Source organism: Lissotriton helveticus, chromosome 11 (genome assembly GCF_964261635.1).
Source record: "Lissotriton helveticus chromosome 11, aLisHel1.1, whole genome shotgun sequence".
Classification (NCBI taxonomy): Eukaryota; Metazoa; Chordata; class Amphibia; order Caudata; family Salamandridae; genus Lissotriton; species Lissotriton helveticus.
The window spans coordinates 1,006,454,363-1,006,475,162 of NC_136072.1; the positions used below are offsets into that span (position 1 = coordinate 1,006,454,363).

The 20,800-nt window shown below is 47.8% G+C and overlaps 1 protein-coding gene across 1 annotated transcript in view; it reads right to left on the bottom strand.

Annotated features, from left to right (window-relative positions):
* The window catches only part of USP30 (ubiquitin specific peptidase 30), a 394,500-nt gene that overhangs the window by 311,112 nt on the left and 62,588 nt on the right, over window positions 1-20,800 (bottom strand). The window contains exon 6 of the mRNA XM_078667396.1: window positions 16,721-16,766. Coding sequence (XP_078523522.1) covers window positions 16,721-16,766 — 46 coding nt within the window. The remainder of the gene's footprint in view (window positions 1-16,720; window positions 16,767-20,800) is intronic.

A 20,800-nucleotide genomic window follows, 5' to 3' on the forward strand; every position in this document is an offset into this window, starting at 1 on the left:
CTGGAGAATTTAAGAGCCCGGGCGGAAGTGAGGGCTGGAAGGCAGAGTGAGTCTGCAGGTAACCGGCCCGCCGGCAGTTGGAAGATACGCGACAATTGAGGAGCAGCTGGAGCATACAGTACAAGTGACGCCCCGCGACACCCCTCTGGTGCTGTGAGAACTACAACGGAGGTACCGATAGCCCCGCAATCAGCGAGGTGGTGCGGCCTACCGGGGTCCAGCGTCATCCCCACGAAGAGCAGCAGCAATAAGACCAGCGGGGAGGAAAGACAGTGGAGACCCAGTGGCGGAGGGGAAACGAGAGCCGCGATCTGGAGGTACCCCCTGGGGAGGGGCAACAGCGCTTGCACGCACCACGAACGGGCAGCCCGCCACTACAGCGCCATAGACTGAGCACAACGAGCGCTTGAACTGAGTCAGTGAGGCGGCAGGGGCGGCATCCGCAGTCTGGCGGGGGAAGCATAAGCTGGGGAAGAACACACCTGCCCCAAAACCAGACCTTGGGACACGCAACAAGCAGCGGGGTAAAATAAAACAGCATACGAATCCCGGCCAAGACACAGGACAAAACAGGCGCATAATCCTGAGGTGACTTATCGCCGCTCTCACTCCGAACAGTCATTGCCCGACACAGCGGCATTCTGCCACGCAAGAAGGTTGGCAGTGGGATGTGAAACATTGAACGGAGGCCCAAAGAAGCGGCCGGGGCTGCAACCCACAACAGCCTCAGCATACGTACTTACTGGAGGTGCATCCAACCTACAGAGAGAGAACACCCGGGGATAAAGCGCACGGAGAGAAATCGCACTAGTGCAGACAAAATATGTCCAGTGGCCACTACCCATAACGCACAAGTGATCCAGGAGCCTGAAATAGTGACGCGCCAGGTGCGTGAACCGAAGAGTGCAACAACCCGGAACCCCGAAACCCCGGGGCAGTGGAAGGGGGACTCACGGACGACGCTATAAGGAGAACAAAGGCGGCCCGCGCTCTTGTCAAAACGCGGGAGGGATACAACGACACCCTGAGAGCCGCGGTGTCGGTGGAGAGATCAGCCCCCCGGTGTACGGGTGCTCACTGAGGCGACCAGTCGCAGACGGACGGATACACTCCATGTGCGTGGAGTGCCTGCGACGGGGAAATACAGCGAAGCGCAAGACTCCCCCATACTGGGCTGCCCCCGGAGGGACAACACACCAAAAACACGGTGCAAGGCAACACAGCGGCCGCAGCGACAGCAGTGCCCCAAGTTCCTAGCCACGACCAATTGACATCGTACATCATGGCAGGTAGAGGGCCCAAAAACATGTCGACGCAGGCAAAACTCGATAAATATGCCTACGAGAAGCACAACCCACCGTCAAACGAAAGCCGCACACCCACAGGCAAGGGCCAGGACGCAGATGGAAACAAAAAGGTGACACTGGAGGACATCATGAAAACTCTCTCAAATGTTCAAACGACGGTGGGGACCATCGCCACTGACGTCAACCTGCTACGTGCTGATTTCCATAAACTGTCCGAGCGGGTGGCGCAAGTAGAAGTAGTAGCAAAATCATTGGTGGAGGACACCTCGGAATTGCAGATCGCAATGGAACGCATGGAAGCGGTGACCAAACAACTACAAGCAAAGCTGGATGAACAGGAGGGGCGCTCCCGAAGGAACAACGTCCGAATCCTAGGTATTCCGGAAACAGAGGGTAAAAGAGCGATGGACCTGTACGTCGAAGAACTCATAAAGACTAGACTGCAGCCCAAAGGCCTTTCTCACTTCTTCTCAATAGAAAGAGTGCACAGAGTGCCCGGCGGGGTTCCGAAGCCGGGGGCCGCTCCTAGACCAGTCCTAGCCCGGCTATTCAACTTCAGGGACAGGGATGCGGTATTACAGGCTGCGAGAGTCTCGCCTCCCATCAAACTCCAGAACTCCACGCTGGCCTTCTTCCCAGACTATATGGCGGAGGTGGCCCGGCGCATGAAAACCTTTTGAGGTTAAGAAAGCATTGCGAGCAAAAGAGATACCCTATTCAGTGCTATTCCCAGCGAAATTGCGAGTCGTGGCAGACGGGAAGACGGGTAGTTCTTCGACACACCTGAGATGGTACAGGACTGGCTCGAAGGATGGAGGCAGGTGGAGGAGCCTCGCCGATCCAGAAGAGGGCAGCGAAACCAACAAGCCGAATCGCGAGCTGCCACGCCTTCGGAGAAAACAACACCTCAAGAAGGGTCACCAGAGGCGAGATCGGAGGATGAGGAGCGACCAACTGAAGAATGACCACCCACGACTCTGCAAAACTGGACATGACTCATCGTAGCAGCCGGGAGAAATGCCCCATAGATTCAGGGTGGGGTGAAGGAGCTCCGGGACTCTTTACCCCCACGAGCAAGTAAGGTGGTTTGGGATGGGCTTAAGCACTCTGCAAAGTTGGGGAGGCGGGCGATGTTTTGTCCGTGGCGCAGGGAGGAGGGTGGGGAGGGGAAGTTACTTAGTTTTAGTTCAAGAACCACACGTGCCGACACACTATATCACGCATTACATACACGGAACCATGTGTAGCAGTAGTTACATGGTGCCACTGTGGACAGGTAAACAAGAACAGTTACTGATGCCACATGATGACTCAGCAATCCCACTCCTCGGCACCGGAGGACGCGACTCGCCAAGTGTCAGTCACCTCCCTCTGGATGTTCACTTGGAATGTTAGAGGATTGGGCGACAAAATAAAGAGAGGACTAGTTCTGCAAGCGATTAAACGTCAGAACCTGTCACTAGTTTTATTACAAGAGACACACCTTATGGGGATAGCATGTCGAGCACTTGACAGACGAGGCTACAAGATGGTGGCGCACTCGGAATTTACCTCGGGATCACGGGGAACTGGTATTCTAGTGAAAAAAACCTCCTCCTTTATTGTTCTCCAACATAAAATAGACGACCAAGGCCGTTTTGCAGCAGTCCATGAGCAGTGGGAGGGGAGACTTTTGAATATAGTGTCCGTTTATATTCCTCCGGCGCTACACTCTATTGCGATGCCGATATTGTGGGAATTCTTATTAAATCTCCCGGCGGGGGACACAATCATAGGGGGGGGACTTCAATGCCATAGTAGACCCGACACTGGACACGCTTCCAGTGCGGAGACACACACAAGGCTCCTCCACGTTCCCAGGCTTCCTGGAAGCATTGGGACTGGCGGATGTCTGGAGACAAACACTCCACAACTCAACAATACACCTACTATTCATCAGTACACAATAGTCTATCCCGAATAGACTATTTTCTGCTGCTTGGCGAAGGCATGAATGACGTTGACTCCATAGACATTCTGCCCAGAGGAGTGTCGGACCACTCACCAGTGGTTATGACCCTCACAACTAGAGAGAGGACACGCGCGAGGATATTCCCCATATACCCCAATTTTCTATTGATCCCCAAGATCAAAAGAGACCTCAAGACAGCGACCACACAGTATTTTGCCGAAAATGAGGCCTCGGTGGACTCTCCCTCAATCCTGTGGGAGGCCTACAAGACAGTACTGAGGGGGTGTGCAATCACATCCATTGCAAACGAGAATGCCGGCGGGAACTTTCAGAACTAGAACTGGCACTTCATGAGGCACACAAGGCACATATGGTCGATCCCACAGCGGACGCTACGCACACACTGAAACTGCGCCAGCAGCAATACCACGATCACCTCAAGACGCAAGTTAGCGACAACATTTCTAATACAGCTCACAGAGTATATGACATTGGGGACAAGGCGGGGAAAATGTTGGCGTGGCTTGACAAGCGGGGGGGGGAGGCAATAGAGGGATACAACAACTCTATACACTCGAGGGACAGCTACAGTCGCACCCTGAGGACATAGTACATACCCTAGCGGACCATTTCCAGGCAGTCTACTCCCCTGACACAGAAAACACGTTGCAGGCAGCAGAAGTCGCCCTACGTGACGTGGAAGTTCCAACACTGACACCGAAGGCAGTCCAAGAGCTGGAGGCGGACTTGACGGTAGAGGAGATACAGCAGGCGATTAACATGGTCCATTCAGGGAAAGCTCTGGGCCCCAATGGGACCCCCCCATAGAGTGGTATAAACTCATGTCGGATACACTTGGCAAACAGCTGTTGGCAATGTATGTGGAGAGCCTGGCGTCAGCGAGGCCCCCAATAGATCAGCGCACTGCAACGATTGTGGCCAGCCCAAAACCCGATAAACCGCCAGCGGAATGCACATCCTATCGCCCGATATCCCTCCTTAATGCGGAGGAGAAGAGTTTAGCGTAGCTATTGGCTAATAGACTACTGACACACCTCCAACACTTAATACACCCGGATCAATCAGGCTTTATGCCCCACAGAAGTACAGCCCTTAATCTCAGGCGGGTACACGGGGTGCTGGCGCGAGCCCCCTCCTTAACAGAGGCGGCAGTGATTCTGTCCCTAGATGCCAAGATGGCCTTCGACATGGTGGAGTGGGAATATTTATTTGCGGTACTACACCGTATGGGCTTTGGCCCAAAATATATTTCCTGGATCAGACTCCTGTACACAGGTGGCACAGGTCACTGCCAATGGTCACATCTCACACACCTTTCCATTGGCACGGGGTACTCGACCCCTTGTCGCCACTCCTTTTTGCCTTGGTCCTGGAACCGTTGGCAATAGGGATCAGAACGACACCGTTGCTGAGAGGGATCAGGTGGAGGGAGGGATGGGAAGACAGGGTTTCGCTCTACGCGGATGACATGCTGATCTATTTAATGGAATCAGAGCGGGGCATTCCGGCGCTCCTGACTATGCGACACGCATGGAAGAACATCAGGATACATGATCAACTGGTCAAAGTCAGTTATCTACATCGTGAAGGGAGCACAGCCATTGCTCCACAGCCATTGCTCGCAGCGGACTGTCCACTTCAGCTGACGTCGGGAGTCCTTTCGATATCTTGGCATACATATCACCGATAATGCATCAGACTTCTTCGACAAAAATCTGAAACCTCCTCTAGACCGACTCCGTAGCGACGTTGAGCACTGGGCGAACCTGCCATTGACCCTACTTGGACGCGCGGCCCTATACAAAATGATGGCACTCCCAAGATTCCTGTACGCCCTGGAAAACACACCATACCCGATCGCACCACGATATTTCCAGCAGGCTGCTGCGATAATTTCCAACTTGATGTGGAGCAATCATCCACCTCGCATTGCTTATACTGAGCTAAATAGAAGTTGGTATGAGGGGGGCATTGCCTTACCGAACCTGCAGCTCTACTACTGGGCGGCGCAACTTAAAATTGTGAACCAGTGGATACATGCACCAAGAGATGACCCGGCTTACAGAGCTGATTGGGCGCAGCTAGGTACTGACTGCATGTTGTCAACAGACACCAAGTGGCACAGCTGAAAGGGCCAACACGACACACGGTCACGATATGGCATGCGGCACAGGCAAAGTTAGGATGGAAGGGAAAGATCACTAAACTTACCCCACTATGGGACACCAAAGCACTAGGGAGCCTGAGACACAGTAAAGGGTTTGCGCAGTGGGATAGCATTGGCATCTCTACAGTGGGAGATCTGTGGGAGAGAGGCACCGTGATTCCGTTTACACAGCTCCAGCGACAATATGGTCTAGGTCAGACAGAAACGTATAGGTTCAAATACGACACGCGCTACTGCAGGCGATACCGGCGGGCACTGATGTCCCGGAGTCCTCACCACTAGAGGATAGGCTGCTCACTGACTATATGCAGCAGGGCGCGACCTCCCTCACATATAAAAAACTGCTTAATAATTTAACAGACCCGACACTGGCACTGAGAGAGAAGTGGGTGGGGACATCGGAGACATTGACGATTCGGAGTGGAATGAGGCATTGGCATCCCCGAAGGAGGTGGGCATCTCAGCGAAATTAAGACTGGGCTCAAAATCCTGCACCGCATATACTACACCAGACATATGCTCCATAAGATCCACAGAGCACCACACCCATTTTGCTTACATGGCTGTGGAGAGGAGGGCACACTTTTCCATACTCTGTGGGAATGCCCACTCATAGTGGAATATTGGCGGAGGGTAATGCGCACTATCTCACAAGCGCTCCAAATCTCCCTGATACCTGAACCGCGTAAATGTTTATTGAATATCTGGGAGCCGACCGACCTGTCTAGACATGGCCACAAATGGGCCGCGCTAGCCATCATGGTGGCCAAAAGGGACATCGCTCAAAAATGGGGCGCATCCGACCTACCCACGGTCTCGCGATGGAGTAAGAACATGGACTTGCTAATGTTCACAGAACGGGCAGTGTATACACTTAGGGCTTGCCCCCGTAAGTGGAATAAAGTGTGGTCAGCTTGGAACGTTATACAACTACACGAGAGGTAACAAGGGTCTTGTCAAATTCTTCGGGCTTGGTACCAGATTGTGGTGCTCAAAAAACCGAGATGCTAAATAGTCATCAAGCAATAAGAGACACATAGGAGAGGTGAGAGAGTGAACTGCAGATGATGGTCTACAGGGAAAGTGGAAAGAAACCCATCAGCCCACCAGTTGGCAGAACTTCATCATCTGGGTCATGTCACAATTGCCGCTTCATTCAACCTCAATATGTGTAGTAGAGGTCTACTGAAACCGGAATGTGAAAAAGGTTTGTCAACCAGACAAAAGAGTGTTATAAAGGGCTGAAAAACAGGGTTTGGTTGCAGTGCTCAAAATGTGAAAACAAACTTTAATGTGAATTAAAAATGCCTGTAATGATGTCTACAGAATTTTTTTTATTATGGACGACCATCAAGACGGCATGTTTAAAAGCAGAGTGGATATAGTATGAAAAAATTACTATACATCAAGAATATTAATTGGTCGACATGTTTCAGCCCATCAGGGCTTTCATCAGGACCTATAGTACACACTACTGCAACACTTACCACTGTTAGTGATAAAGCATATAGAGACCTACCAGTGGTGTAGTCTGTTATTTCGAAGCCTCTCCCAACACTGTAGGGAGGACAAGTTCTTTGACCGAGGCAACGACGGAGAGTGCGTGGCCTCCCTTTTCCTGAGCGAGTGCCAGGTGAGGTGAGGCTTGTCCTCCCTACAGTGTTGGGAGAGGCTTCGAAATAACAGACTACACCACTGGTAGGTCTCTATATGCTTTATCACTAACAGTGGTAAGTGTTGCGGTAGTGTGTACTATAGGTCCTGATGAAAGCCCTGATGGGCTGAAACATGTCGACCAATTAATATTCTTGATGTATAGTAATTTTTTCATACTATATCCACTCTGCTTTTAAACATGCCGTCTTGATGGTCGTCCATAATAAAAAAAATTCTGTAGACATCATTACAGGCATTTTTAATTCACATTAAAGTTTGTTTTCACATTTTGAGCACTGCAACCAAACCCTGTTTTTCAGCCCTTTATAACACTCTTTTGTCTGGTTGACAAACCTTTTTCACATTCCGGTTTCAGTAGACCTCTACTACACATATTGAGGTTGAATGAAGCGGCAATTGTGACATGACCCAGATGATGAAGTTCTGCCAACTGGTGGGCTGATGGGTTTCTTTCCACTTTCCCTGTAGACCATCATCTGCAGTTCACTCTCTCACCTCTCCTATGTGTCTCTTATTGCTTGATGACTATTTAGCATCTCGGTTTTTTGAGCACCACAATCTGGTACCAAGCCCGAAGAATTTGACAAGACCCTTGTTACCTCTCGTGTAGTTGTATATTGTTCAGTTGGGGGACAAGGTACAAGTAGGTCTATAAAGATTCTAAATTTCCCCTGAGACCCTCATTTTCAAATTTCAGGTTTTTGTTGTTCAGCTTGGAACGTTTACAGAGGGGAGTTGTGCAACCCTTTACCAGAAGAAGATGGTTTAGACTTAGATGAAGAGGAGGATGGGGAATAGGGAAGGGGGGGATAGGATACAAGATCTGGGAAGACCACATAGAGATACACAGCAACGCAGGCATGACTCCAGCTGTACATGGGCACACGTGAAATTCAGTCAGTGCATAGATATAGGAATGATACCCAGCAGACAAATGTGATGGTTTATCTTGAACTCAGTTATAAGTTCTGTTTATAAAGCATAAAAGATAAAATGAAAGACCTGTACTTTAATACCTATAACACAGAATGTAATAATGACAATGCAACTAGGATACGCCGCCGGACCCCAGGGTTGCCGGCCTAATGGCTGTGTAACTATGACTAAGGTGGACTAAACTACGAATCTGGAACAGCCGGCCCACAGGGTTGTAGGCATCTGAATGTGTTTACATGCCCATGCATATTCAATAAAGGTCTTTAAAAAAAAAAAAAAAAAAAAAAAAATGTGTACAGTGTACACTAAAACAGATGAATCTGCCAATGTATGTGTAAGTTTCATTACAGAACAGACACTTCATGAAGAACAAGTTTCTTACCCTATGGAATGCCTTTTCTGGTAGAGATTCTAATTGCAGATTCTTCACCATGTGAATATCCCCAGGCCTCAGACTGGATCCAGAAACTATTGAGGCAATTCACTCACATGTCGGTAGGTGGCATTATGCTACTCCACAGCAGATCCATGACTTCCTGAATATGGTGTTGGCCTCTACGTCAGTTTCTTTTTGAACTCTGTCCGTACCAACAGACGTGGAGTCCTCAGAAACCAACACATGACAAATAGTAGATATTTTTAATATATGAAACCCTATTAATGGACAGTTACAGATCCATTTTACATAATGGGGAGGGGGATGGGTCAGGGAGGAATCTTCAGTTAGACAGAGTCTCTAACAGAAAAAACATTTATAACTGCACATTCCTCACCTCGTGAATAGATCTCAAAGCAATACACTTCACCAGGTGTTAGGTCTGTGGAATGGCTTAGACCAGGAAATCTTGTGGGACCGACTGGGCAAAATGGCTGTTCAGGAAATAATGCTTAGGAATAGTAGGGCATGCCACCTAGCAGTCTGGCAAAGTTCAATACTGGCACACCATTCTGGCAAAGTTCAATACTGGCACACCATGCGCCAGTGCAGTGGTAGCATCTTTTTCTCTGGTAGAATAAGCATGCAAACCTTCAGGTAGATGTTTTATGGCTAGTCCATAGCAGATCTTACTGCTTAGCACAATCCATCGGGAGATAAATCTCTTCTGCACTGCTTTTCCTTTCTTCGCTCCAGAGAAACTGACGAAAGGTTGATCATCCCGACGGTATTCCCATAAGCATTCAATGTAAAAGCTACAGGCTGTTTTCAGGTCAAGACGGAGGAGCTATTCTACCTCCTTGGAGGGACAAGGCAGTGTATAGGGAGCCATCAAGGTGAGAAATTGCCCTATGTGAAAGGGCATAACCACTTTGGGCAGGAATGCTACTTTTGTCTGGAGGACCATTTTGTCTAGTGACCAGTTTGTCTATGGAAGAATCGAGTGCACGGTGGAAATACAGACGATGCCAGCAGGTCGGTCACTCGCCTAGCCGATGTTATGGCAATAAGGAAAACTGTCTTGATGGTTAACGGATGTAGAGGACAACTATGCATGGGCTCAAAAGGAGACCCCATCAAGTAGTTGTGTACCAGGTTAAGGTCCCACAGCAGAATGAGAAATGGAATTGCCAGAAACTTATGGACCAGCCCCTTTAGAAACGCATCACAAAAGGTGACTTGAAGAGGGACGGCTAGTCAGGTAAACGTAAAAAGGCCAAGAGACAACCTTTAACTGCAGCCATAGCAAGGCATTGCTGGACCAATGACAAAACGTAGAAGAGAACATCTGAAAATAGCATGTTCAGGAGTTGTATATTTGAGGAAGAGCACCAGACAACAACTTGTCCTGCATATACAATTTTGGTAGATGGACGTCTGGCAGCCAAAATGACACAAACTACTTTGTGAGGAAGATCAAAAGCCATCCATTGTTGCAGCTCAATCTCCACACATTGAGGTGTAAGTTGTGCTGGCTAAGGTGCAGGACCTGGATCTGCTGCTTAAGATTCTCCCCACCAATTTTTTTTATTAAACGATGTATTTAGACCCTGATCTCTGTACTGGGGTGAATGTACGACATTATTCTGCATGCTGTCCATCAATTGTTCTTTTTGCATTAGTCACACTGAGTGGGACGGGTATGCCCAGACTTGGGTTGCGTGTCCTCCATGCCACTGGAGTCAAGCTATTCTGACTGATGAGGAGTGAAACCCCAAAACCAGTCTTAGGATGCTTTTTTCCAGTCCAGGGAGGACCTGGCCGAGCAGTTCGAGCTGGACTGTTCCCATTGGGCAACGGGTCAAGACTGATTTGCATAGGGCTGGGTTCAAATTGGAATGGCCTGGGGAGCAAAACAACAATGGATTTAGGCCCAGATCTCTCATTATCCAGTCATTCTGGGTACCACTTTCCACGCCCTGTTTTGAGCCACTGGGAAAATTTGGCCCAGTATCTCCTGATCTTTTTCAGTACTCTAGAGGGGGAGTGACAGAAAGGATAGAGGAGCCCGAACCCCAGTGTTGGTGGAAAGAGTCTCCTAGAGAGTACCGCCTTGGCAACTCAAACATCAAAAACTGTGACAGTGTGCATGCTCTGTGGTTGCAGCAGATCAAGCCAGGGTCCCTCCTTTTCTAGAAGGCACCATATGTCACTTCCAAGTGCAATTGCCATCTGTGATCCGCTAGGCAACAGTGGGTGAGTTTGGCCGCTCTGACATTCAAAGATCCTGCCAGGCATTGTGGGATATGCCCAGAGCAGTCACCTACTTCCAGAGGTGTAGAGCCTCCTGGTGCAGGACCTATGACCCCCAAACTGCAGTTTTATTGCAGTATCGCACAAGGCGGCCGTATTTTCTGTAAGCACCTGCACCTGTTTTCTCTTGACGGTCGGGAGGAACGCCTTCAGTTTCAAGCGAATTGCTTGTAACACCAGCAAGTTGGTGTGGAAACGAGCTTCCGCCCGGAGACCAGTGTCCGTTTGCTCTCCATCTCTTCCAGACGACCTCCCCAACCAGGTAACAATGCACCTCTCACAACCGTTAGTTCTGAGTGGGGTAGGGAAAGGAGGTTACCACTGGTACAACTACGGTTGAGCAGCCACCACTGCACCTCTTTTGTATTCTCCTTCGACACCTGCATGCCTTGGTGCTGAGCCAACTGAGACTTCAGATACCACTGCCGAGCCCACATTTTCCACCTGGCTTGGTCCACAAGCAGGGTACAGGTGGCCAAGAGGCCTCAGAGCCGACCTCACTTAGAACTAGGCTGCAGGTTGAAACATTGGGATCCCTGCCCTTCTGAAGGAAAAAGTACAGAGGGCGAAGATTTAGAATGGCACTGAGGCCTAGGCCCTTTTCCAACACCAGAAAATAATAGGACTAGCAAACAGTCCCAATCTCTCATGCAGTCATTCTCTGTAGTGCTCCCTTGGCCAAGAGAGACAGAACTTCTCAGAGTATGGACAAGTGGTCCTTCAGGAAGTGTTGCTGTGTAGGTTGCAGGTTCGGGGACGACAGACAAGAACAGTAGGGAGCAGCCATTTTCCACAATCTGGAGCACCCATTGGTCGGACGGGATTCTCTTCCAACTGGGGAGGTGAAATGTGACTCCACCTCCTACCAGGCTATCTTGTGCTGCCAAGGGCAAATTATAGCGGTTTTACATTGGCTGCAGAAGAGTATATGGGAAGGGGTGCAAAGCGTGGTTGGTCTTTTACTCGCCTTGACTTCAAAAGGATTGTGAGGTTTGCTGTTGCTGTGGCCCTTATTGGCATATCTGCTGGTAACCCGATCCAAAGCCTCGAAAGGGGTGAGTGGTCTGGGGGAACTGGTGGACAGGCGGAGCTCAGCCTAGAGAGCGAGCTGTGGCCTGGATCTCCTTAAAATGTTCCAAGGCCAAGTAAGTTTCGCTCCAAACAGGCAAGAACCATTGATTGCCATGCCCATTAGGGACTGGTGAATGTCATTAAAAACACCTGTAAAGCGTATCTAGGCATGGCGCCTTAGCGCCACCTGGTGCTGACTTCCCTATGTAGACAGTCAGTTGTGCCCAGGCCACATCATAACCTTCCAAGACCAGTCGCTGTAATGTGACACAGACATCATTCAAGACAGCTGGCAAAATTTCTGACACTATGTCCCACAGTGCGTGAGAATACCTACCCAGGAGACAGAATGTATTCACGGATCCTACCCAGGCGACAGAATGTATTCACGGATCTCAGGGTAAGGTTGGCAGACAAAAAAATATGTTTTGCTAATGTTTCCATTCTCTTTGACTCTCTATTTGGGAGAGTTGTTGGGAAAGCATTTAGATTTAGTTGGCTGGTGGATGCCTGTACTACTGAAATCTATGGGATGTAATGTTAAAGAAGAAAATCTGGGTGCCAAGGAGAAGACCTATGCCGCTCTGCCTATTGAGGGCGAGAAGGGCGATGGGGTCAAGAAACAAGAACCAGGATTTGCACAGGTGCCTACCAGCACATCTCTCAATGCCTCAATGAAGGCCAGAAGAGGTTCCTGGCATGTTTGTTCAGGGTTGAGGACCTCAGTAAGGACATTAGTTTTGACCTCTTTAGTTGGCAAGATGAGGCTTAAGACTTCCGCTGTCCTCCTAATCACTGATGAGAATAAGGGTGCAGACCTTTGCTGCCAAAGCCGGGTTGGGTGAGGAAAAAAACAATATCTGTGGAGGAGTCCGGACCATTGATGCCCTGTATGTCTTAAAAAATGTCTTAGTCATGGTGAGAATTATCACCCTGATCATAATCATCAGCATTTGGTGTATAGACCGGTTCTGAGTTAGTATAGTGCCAGGGTCTGGGGTGGTGTACCTATCTGAGCCCGACAAAACTATCAGATCAGTATTTGGTGTCGGTGACTTCGACCCAGCATTTGGCTATTGACTGGTGGCGTCTGTCTCGGCGGCCTGGGTGGAGTTGGACATGGTGTGCGCCTCAGAGTCAGCGCCGGAGGCAAGGCCAGAGATGGAAAAGAGGGACTGGTGTCAGGTCAAGGTCGAATAGAACAGTCGGCAGCAGGGACAGATCATGCGAAAATCCGACTGGCATCCACCTTGGATCCATGGTGCCCGAAGGCACTCCAGAGGCGCTAAATATTTTATACACGGCCAGGCAAGCTCATGGGGCTGTTGTGGCGTCACCGCTCGTTGTGGTTTGGAGTTAATCAGGAATAGAGGAAGTGTTCGAAATGGGGCTAGGGTATGTACCTAAGCCAGGCAGAACCCATCACTCTAGCCAGGGTATGCTACCTACACACCTAAGATAACCTGTGCTCACACTCTGATAGATTGCCGCAGAGTAGGTAGGCTTATCATAAGAGGGAATATGTTAAGTATTTGTGAAATACACACACAGTAACTCAACAAATGCACACCAAAAAGACTCCACACAGGTTTAGAAAAATAGGAGATTTATCTGCATACATTAAGACCAAAATGACATTAATTTTAAAGCACTGATTTTACCGTCATTCATTTTAAAGTGATATAGCTTGATCTATTGATTGGATTGTTGAGTGTTTTCAACATACACGTAGTACTACTGAGCCAGTGTGCTTCAATTGGAATATCTATGGTCTGCTGGGAATTCGGTCCCGCTCCTCACCATAGAGCGACTTGCTTGTAGTAAGATTTAAGTAATCCAAATAGCAGCTGCAAGGGGCGCAGCCCAGTAACACATGGACCGATTGGGCCCGGTTGTAGACCGAAGACAAGGATGTGCTCTCAGCTGCGAGGAGCACAGCACAGTAACACAGGGACTGCTCAGGCCCAGTTAGAGTCAAAATGGAAATTAAGTTACTTCAGCTCAGAGGAACGCTCCACAGTAACAAGGACCACTCCGGTCGCACGCAACAAATACCTTCGGTGAGGCAGCAGGAGGCATCTCAGACAGCGCCGACCTCCGATACGGCACATCCATGGTGGTAATGGTGCCTTGGTGAGTCGCTTGGCTGAGTGCGGCTGGGGCTGCGATTAGGTCATTGAGTTCTCTGGCAGCCTTGTTAGCCCAGCAACCAGCAGGGAAGGGCTTGCGGTGTTCAGGTGCCGACAGTCGTTTTGCTATCAACATCCCGCTGCCACAAGAGTGTAGAGTACGGCTTTGGGGCACAAGTCAATAGGGAGCACAGAATGGACTATGTAGCAGAATAGCAACCACAAGGACTTACTGCGAAAATTACAGCATGCTGAATCAGTGACAAATGAGCAGCGCTGCAGTTTCAAAAATGCAGATCGTGGAATGGCAAGGTCTTTGATGTACCTGAGACCTCTCGGAGAACAGGGGGCAAGTCAGTAAGCCCTTGGAGTCATTCTGGGGCTTAATCCTTGGTCCTTCAGCAGGACAGAGGTCAGCAGGCAGCAGCGCCCCTGAACAAAGCAAGGCAGCAGGTCCTTAAAACAGTCAGGCACAGCAGAGTGGCAATCATTCAGCACAGCAGCCTTTAGTCCAGCAGAGTTTCATCCAGGTCCAGTAGTGTCCTTATTTTATAGAGCCAGAAGCCTAACACTTATACTCTAAAGTGCCTTTGATGTAGGGGGTGACTTCAAAAGAGCCCTCTGAAGTACACAAGGATCCCCTTCAGCCGAGTCCTAGACTACCAGTAGGGGGTAAATCAGCCTTTTGTGTGAGGGCAGGACACAATCTATTCAGTTGTAAGTGTGAACCACCTCTTCCTCTCCTTGCCCAGGAAGACTATCAGTATACAGATATATGCAGATGTATCCCCTGTCACACCCAGCCCTTCCTGTGTTGTAGCGGTCTAGAAAGTACGCACAAATTGTAGCTGTCACCCAGCGTTGATGTGTATTGGAGGCAGGCTGCAGGCACTCAGAGCAAAGTTAAGAGCAAAGAAATGTCCACTTTCTAAAAGTGGCATTTCCAAAATGGTAATGAGAAATCCAACTTTATCACTAAGGAGGATTTATCATCACCATTACGAAGATATTAAACATGAAGTACCTACTCCTTTCCAATCAGGAATTACAGCTTAAAAGGCATTTTATGGACTACCCAAAGCTGGCAAATGGAAGGAATGGGCCTCACAGGAGTGAAAAACAAATTTAGCGGTTTGTCACTGCTAGGACATGTAAATCTTTAAAGTACACGTCCTGCCTTTTAGTTACAAGCACCCTGTCCTTAGGGTTACTTAGGGCCTGCCTTAGGAGTAGTGACTTATGTGTAATAAAAGGGCAGTTTTAAGACTTGGTCAGGGGATTTAAATGCAGAGTCCAAGTGGTGGTAAACTATGTGCACAAGCCCTGCAATGGCAGGCCTGAAACAGGTTTGAAAAGCTACTTGTGTGGGTGGCATAACCAGTGCTGCAGCCTCACTAGTAGAATTTAGTGTACAGGCCCTGGGTACATGGGGTACCACTTTACAATGGACTTACAGGTAAGCTTAATATGCCATTAAGGTATACATCAATTTCACCATGTGCAGGGCAGAAGCACATGCTCTTTAGCACTGGTTAGTGGTAAAGTGCTCAGAGTGCTAAAGCAAACACAAAGATACAGAAAAAAGTGGGCAGCAAAGGGCAAAAATGTGGGGGAAGACTACCCTAACGATGACAAGTCTAACAGGAAGTGCCTGTTCCGGGTGCAGCGATCTACTTCGTGGTTTCGAGGTGCCTGGAGTGAGTGACGGTCTGAAAGAGACCAGTGCTAGGTTTTGTTTTTAATGTATTTCTTAAAATTACCTGAGCCCCGTGACCTCAACAAAGACCAGTCACAGGAGCAACCTCAGAAGCCAGAGCACGTCCACAACTTCGACCAAGACTGCTTCATTGATTTCCTGAGTTCGGCAACAGCAAGCATGGCCCCTTGATCCCAAATGGCCTTCCTATTCATTTTGCCAAAGAAGTTCCTATTCATTTTGCCAAAGTCGTCGCACAACTTTGAGTCATGTTTGGTGCCGAAGCACCAGAGATAGTCGTCATGGGTGTCAGTAACCGACATCTGTCTTTTACAGGCACAACACAGTCTGAACCCTCTTGTTTTAGGAGGTGACATGCTGCACACTATAGGTTTTATTTTTTGTGAAAAAAATCACTCAGTTATGGTAGTATTTGAAGGCTCCGGATCCATCAGGAGGCGCAGAAAGAAAGGAACTGATTTCCGTGTGCGGAGGGTGCACAAATATGGAGACTCCAGCACCATACCGGAGGCAGGACGAATTAGTCACAAAGTCAAACAATGCCACCTACTGACGCATGTGGGAATTGCTATGAAGGTTTCCGATCCAGTCTAATTCCTGGAGATATTCCCAAGGAGAGGACTCTACAGTTAGAAGTCTCTATCAGAAAATCTATACCACTTTAAATAAAACTGAAAAAATAAGACATGATCCTACACAGGTTTCGGTCATAACAAACAACCAAACAGTATGGAAAGCCATTAAATGGTAAAAAATATATTGTTCTGTGAAAAGAATGAATCTGCAAGAAATGAGTCCTTGTGACTCAAGTCACACAAAGAGAAAAAAACAGTAGACAACCATCTGTTGAGCCACAGACCCTCTAAAAACACAATTTGGCATGCGGACACAGAAAATGCAATACTGGAATATCCTATAATTCGTAACACAAACAAAACACTACTACTTGGCATAAAGTTTGATACTGTGAAATTATTAGCTATACATATTTGATTGAGAGTTCTGAAACAAGTTCAAATCTAAAATAGTTTTTTTTACAACAAAATCTAAGTTACCTCGAGTTCTGCAGCTTAATTGTTTTTCAGATGTCTGTGGCTGGGACTAAGAGAAAGAAAGGATTTATATAACAGTGCATAATTTAAAACAGCCCTACCACTTATGACATCTAATTTACCTTAAGAGTAACAAAGACACATACTAAATGAATGAGAAGAGCACAGGAGACTGCTAATTCAATGCGTAGGAATGACTGTTAGTCAGAGTTGATGTTAGTGCTCTGCACGGTATTTCAATCCATAGGATTAAAAACAACATTTATTTACTGACTGTGCTCATTTCAAAGTACTTTTACTGTTTTATCTGCATGACATATTTCTATATATACACATACAGAGATATTACAGAGTGGCAGTCGCTGTGTAATTTGGTCAGAGTTTCCATATGAAGCGTGTTATACTGTTTCACTAATAACTTTGGCGCAGTTCGACACATTTTCACAAAACATTCCATTAAAAAAATACATCCACCTTGGCTCCTTCATGGACCACACCTACCTAAATATATTAATTGAAACACACAATAAAATGGCAGTCATGGTTACCAGTTAAAACTGAAATAAAACTGCAGAACTGAAATTCGCAATTTGCCATACAAATCATATCTCGCACACCAAATGCAATGCTCTCCACTGATGCAACAGATGCAACTGTAAATTATGTAAATAACCTTCCAAATGAGATTACATATCACATTACCCTTAACACTCTGAAGAAGAGGACCATGAAAGTACTATTATTTAGTGGTTTAAGAATGTGTGGTTATCTTATTACATTGTGCGTTAAGCTGTTAATTTATTGATATAAATGTTGTGAGGTCATAAGCATTGCATTTAGTGTGCAGTTGATGGTTTGCATTGCTGTTGTGCAAGTTGTGGCTTGCATAACTTGAGTAGCTTTCAGTTTTCATTTATAACCATTACTGCACTTTAACAGTGCTTTCTTTCAAAGCTCACCATAACTTCATTGTAATCTTTGTTTTTCCAGTGAATTTATATATTTTGTTATTATATACCATATCCTTCAGTTTCCTGCAGCCAAGTCCTGCTGCACAAGCCCTTTAGAGATGTGCAACTGTGTCTGGCTGCAGAACGTGGTCACTGGCCAGTCTGATCCAACCTGCAGTGGGGACGCTCTGCACCCAACCCACCACAGCCACCCAATGCCCATACAGCCTGGCCTATTGGCAGGTGCTGAACCGACCCGATGTCGGAGGCCAAATCGACTGCACAAAGCTCAATCTGCCACATAAGATAAACCCTCTTTGACCAGGCGCAGAACTTTTTGGGAATATTTCTTTTTCTAACTGGTTCACAGACCCTGCCACAGGATTTGTCTTCCAGTCAATTGCACCTGGAACCAGACTCAAAGATCTCAGGAAAGTTCCAGCACAGGCCCATGAAGCTAGTTGTTGGATTTACAGTCCTTTGGCCAGGGTTCACAGACCCTTTAGTAGTGCTACGCTGGGTTAGCAAACTAAGTCCAAGGGTCTATCAACCCTGCAGCAAAATCAGCAATCTCCTTTTTTTCCTTCATACATTTCTTTCAACGAGGCATCTCCCAGGAAGGTAGGGGGTGCCCTACTAGTCTCCTATGCCTCCTTTCCTTTTCCCCGTCATGATGCAGGATTCTATCCTGTAATGGTGGCCCTAACATTTTCTCCTTAAGTTTCGGTCAGTCAAATAGAGAGCTTAAGGTCCACAGATCCAACTTTGGGTTCACATTTATTTTTTAATTCTGGTTCAGCCGAGGCCATGACACCAATTTCAGTTCATGGCCTGACCAGAAAAACATTATAAACTGTCATTTCTTGACAACTACTGAATGGATTAACACCTAACCAACTAAAGGCACTTCCTTGAGTGAGACTCTACTTTTGGGCCATATTTGGTTTAATTTTGTCTTTTCTAAATATAGAGCAAAGAATCCTACAGGAATTAGAATAGGAAAAGTCTCTTGTTTGAACATTTCTCCCCCACTTTGTTTGGCTCCCGTTTTATGGATCTGCACAAAATTTCCCATGGCGAACCCAAAGAGGGTGAACCTTATAGAAAAGTTTTGTCCAGCTATATGAACACCAAAAGGTATTAGGAAAACAAATAAATGCCTTTTTAATAGAAACCCTAACCTCACCATACCTACATAGACGCCTTATCTGGTAGAGACATAATCTAGCTGCAGATTCCCTAACTTTGAATTTCCCAAGCATCAGACTGGATCCAGGAGATTTTTCTTCAAGCAATACCCGTGTGTGCCGGTGGGTGGCATTGGTCAGTTCTGCGTGGTGTCAACCGCATTGTCCGTGCCGGAAGTGACGTCCCAGTCACCTATATAGGTGCCACCTCAGCAAGCTGACATCCGTTACTTTTTTACGTCTTTTCACACCAGAAGCTCAGAGCCATGAATTGTACTGACATTGGTGTGTTTGAAAACTAGGGCCCTGAAAGATATCACCCCGGACCTTAGATACCTGTCCGCAGTCCAGGGAGGATGGGTAGGTCAGTAAGGAATCTGCAGCAAGATTAGGTCTCAACCAGATAAGGAGTTACCAACGGTAAGTTACTTGTTCATCTGATGGAGACATCTAGCCGCAGATTACTTATCTTTGAAAAGATGCCCAAGCAATACCATCACCGGAGGAGGAACTTCGGACAAGTTATACTAGAAAATCCTGCAGGATTGAGCGGCCAAAATGGCCGTACTTGTGACTGGACATTCTAGGCAGTAAAGCTTGGTAAATGTGTTCAGCGATGCAGACACTGAAGCCTGACAGATGTCCAAGACTGGGACTCCACATTGCAAAGCAGTAGTAGCAGCCTTAGCTCTGGTGGAATGAGCTCTTAAGCGTTTAGAAGGCTGCTTCTTTTCCAGAGAGTAACAAATCTTGATGCAGAGGACGACCCATCATGAGATGATCATCTTCTGCACAGCCCGACCCTTCTGCACTCCAACGTACTCACGAAGAGTTGGTCATCGACCTGGAACTCTTGTGTGCTCAAGGTAGAATGACAACGCTTGTTTTTGGTCCAGATGGTGGAGTCGCTCCTCTTCTTAGAGGGATGCGGAGAAGCTTAGAAAGTGGGCAAGGTGACAGACTGGCCCAAATGGAAAGGTGTTACCACTTTCAGGAGGAAAGAGCCATAGTGGAATGCACCAACTTGTCAGGGAATATTGTCAAAAAGGGAGGGTTGGACGATAAAGTCTGCAGCTCACTCACCCTTTTGGCAGATGTAATTGACACTAAGAAGGCTGGTTTTATTGTGAGCATCCGTAGGGGGCAATTATAAAGGGGCTCAAAAGAAGCGCACACCAGAAAAGTGAGAACCAAATTAAGGTCCCATTAAGACATAATGAAAGGGGCAGGTGTGACCATATGTACAAGGTAGGAATCTATGTACAATGGGGGATTTAAATAAGGAGGGTTGGTCAGGCAACCTGAGGAAGGCAGACAAAGCCGAAAGATGCCCTATCAGGGTGCCAAGAGCAGAGCCCTGCTAGGCAAACTTCGGGAGGAAGGTCAAAAGCTATCAAGTGCTGTTGCTCAATTTCCATGCAAGAAGGCAATGAGTTGACAGGTTCGGGTGGAAGACCCTCCCCTGCTGCTGCGATAGACGATCCTCCTGAAGGCCAAATCGAAGTATGGATGTTCATCTGCAGAAGTTCGGGATACCAGACTCTACATTCCCAATCAGGAGCCACAAGGATGACTTGGGCTCGGTTGTTCCTGATCTTCTTAAGAACTCTAGGCAGGAATGGTATGAGAGGATTGGCATACAGGAGGCCTGATCCCCACTCGAGAACGCCTTGGAAACTGCAGGGCGCAAAACTCCGGACAATGCACGTTCTCGTCAGAGCCGAACAGATCTAACCAAGGATCACTCCACTTCTGAAAAAAACCTGGCTCCACCTCCGGATGGAGACGCCATTCAAGATACGCGAGGTATGGACGGCCGAGTTTGTCCACCCTAGCATTCAGAGAACATGCCAGTTGTTGAACTACCAGGGATATGCCCTACTGTTTCAGCCATGTCCAGAGACACAGAGCCTCTTGACCAAATGTCCACATCCCCACCCCGCCCG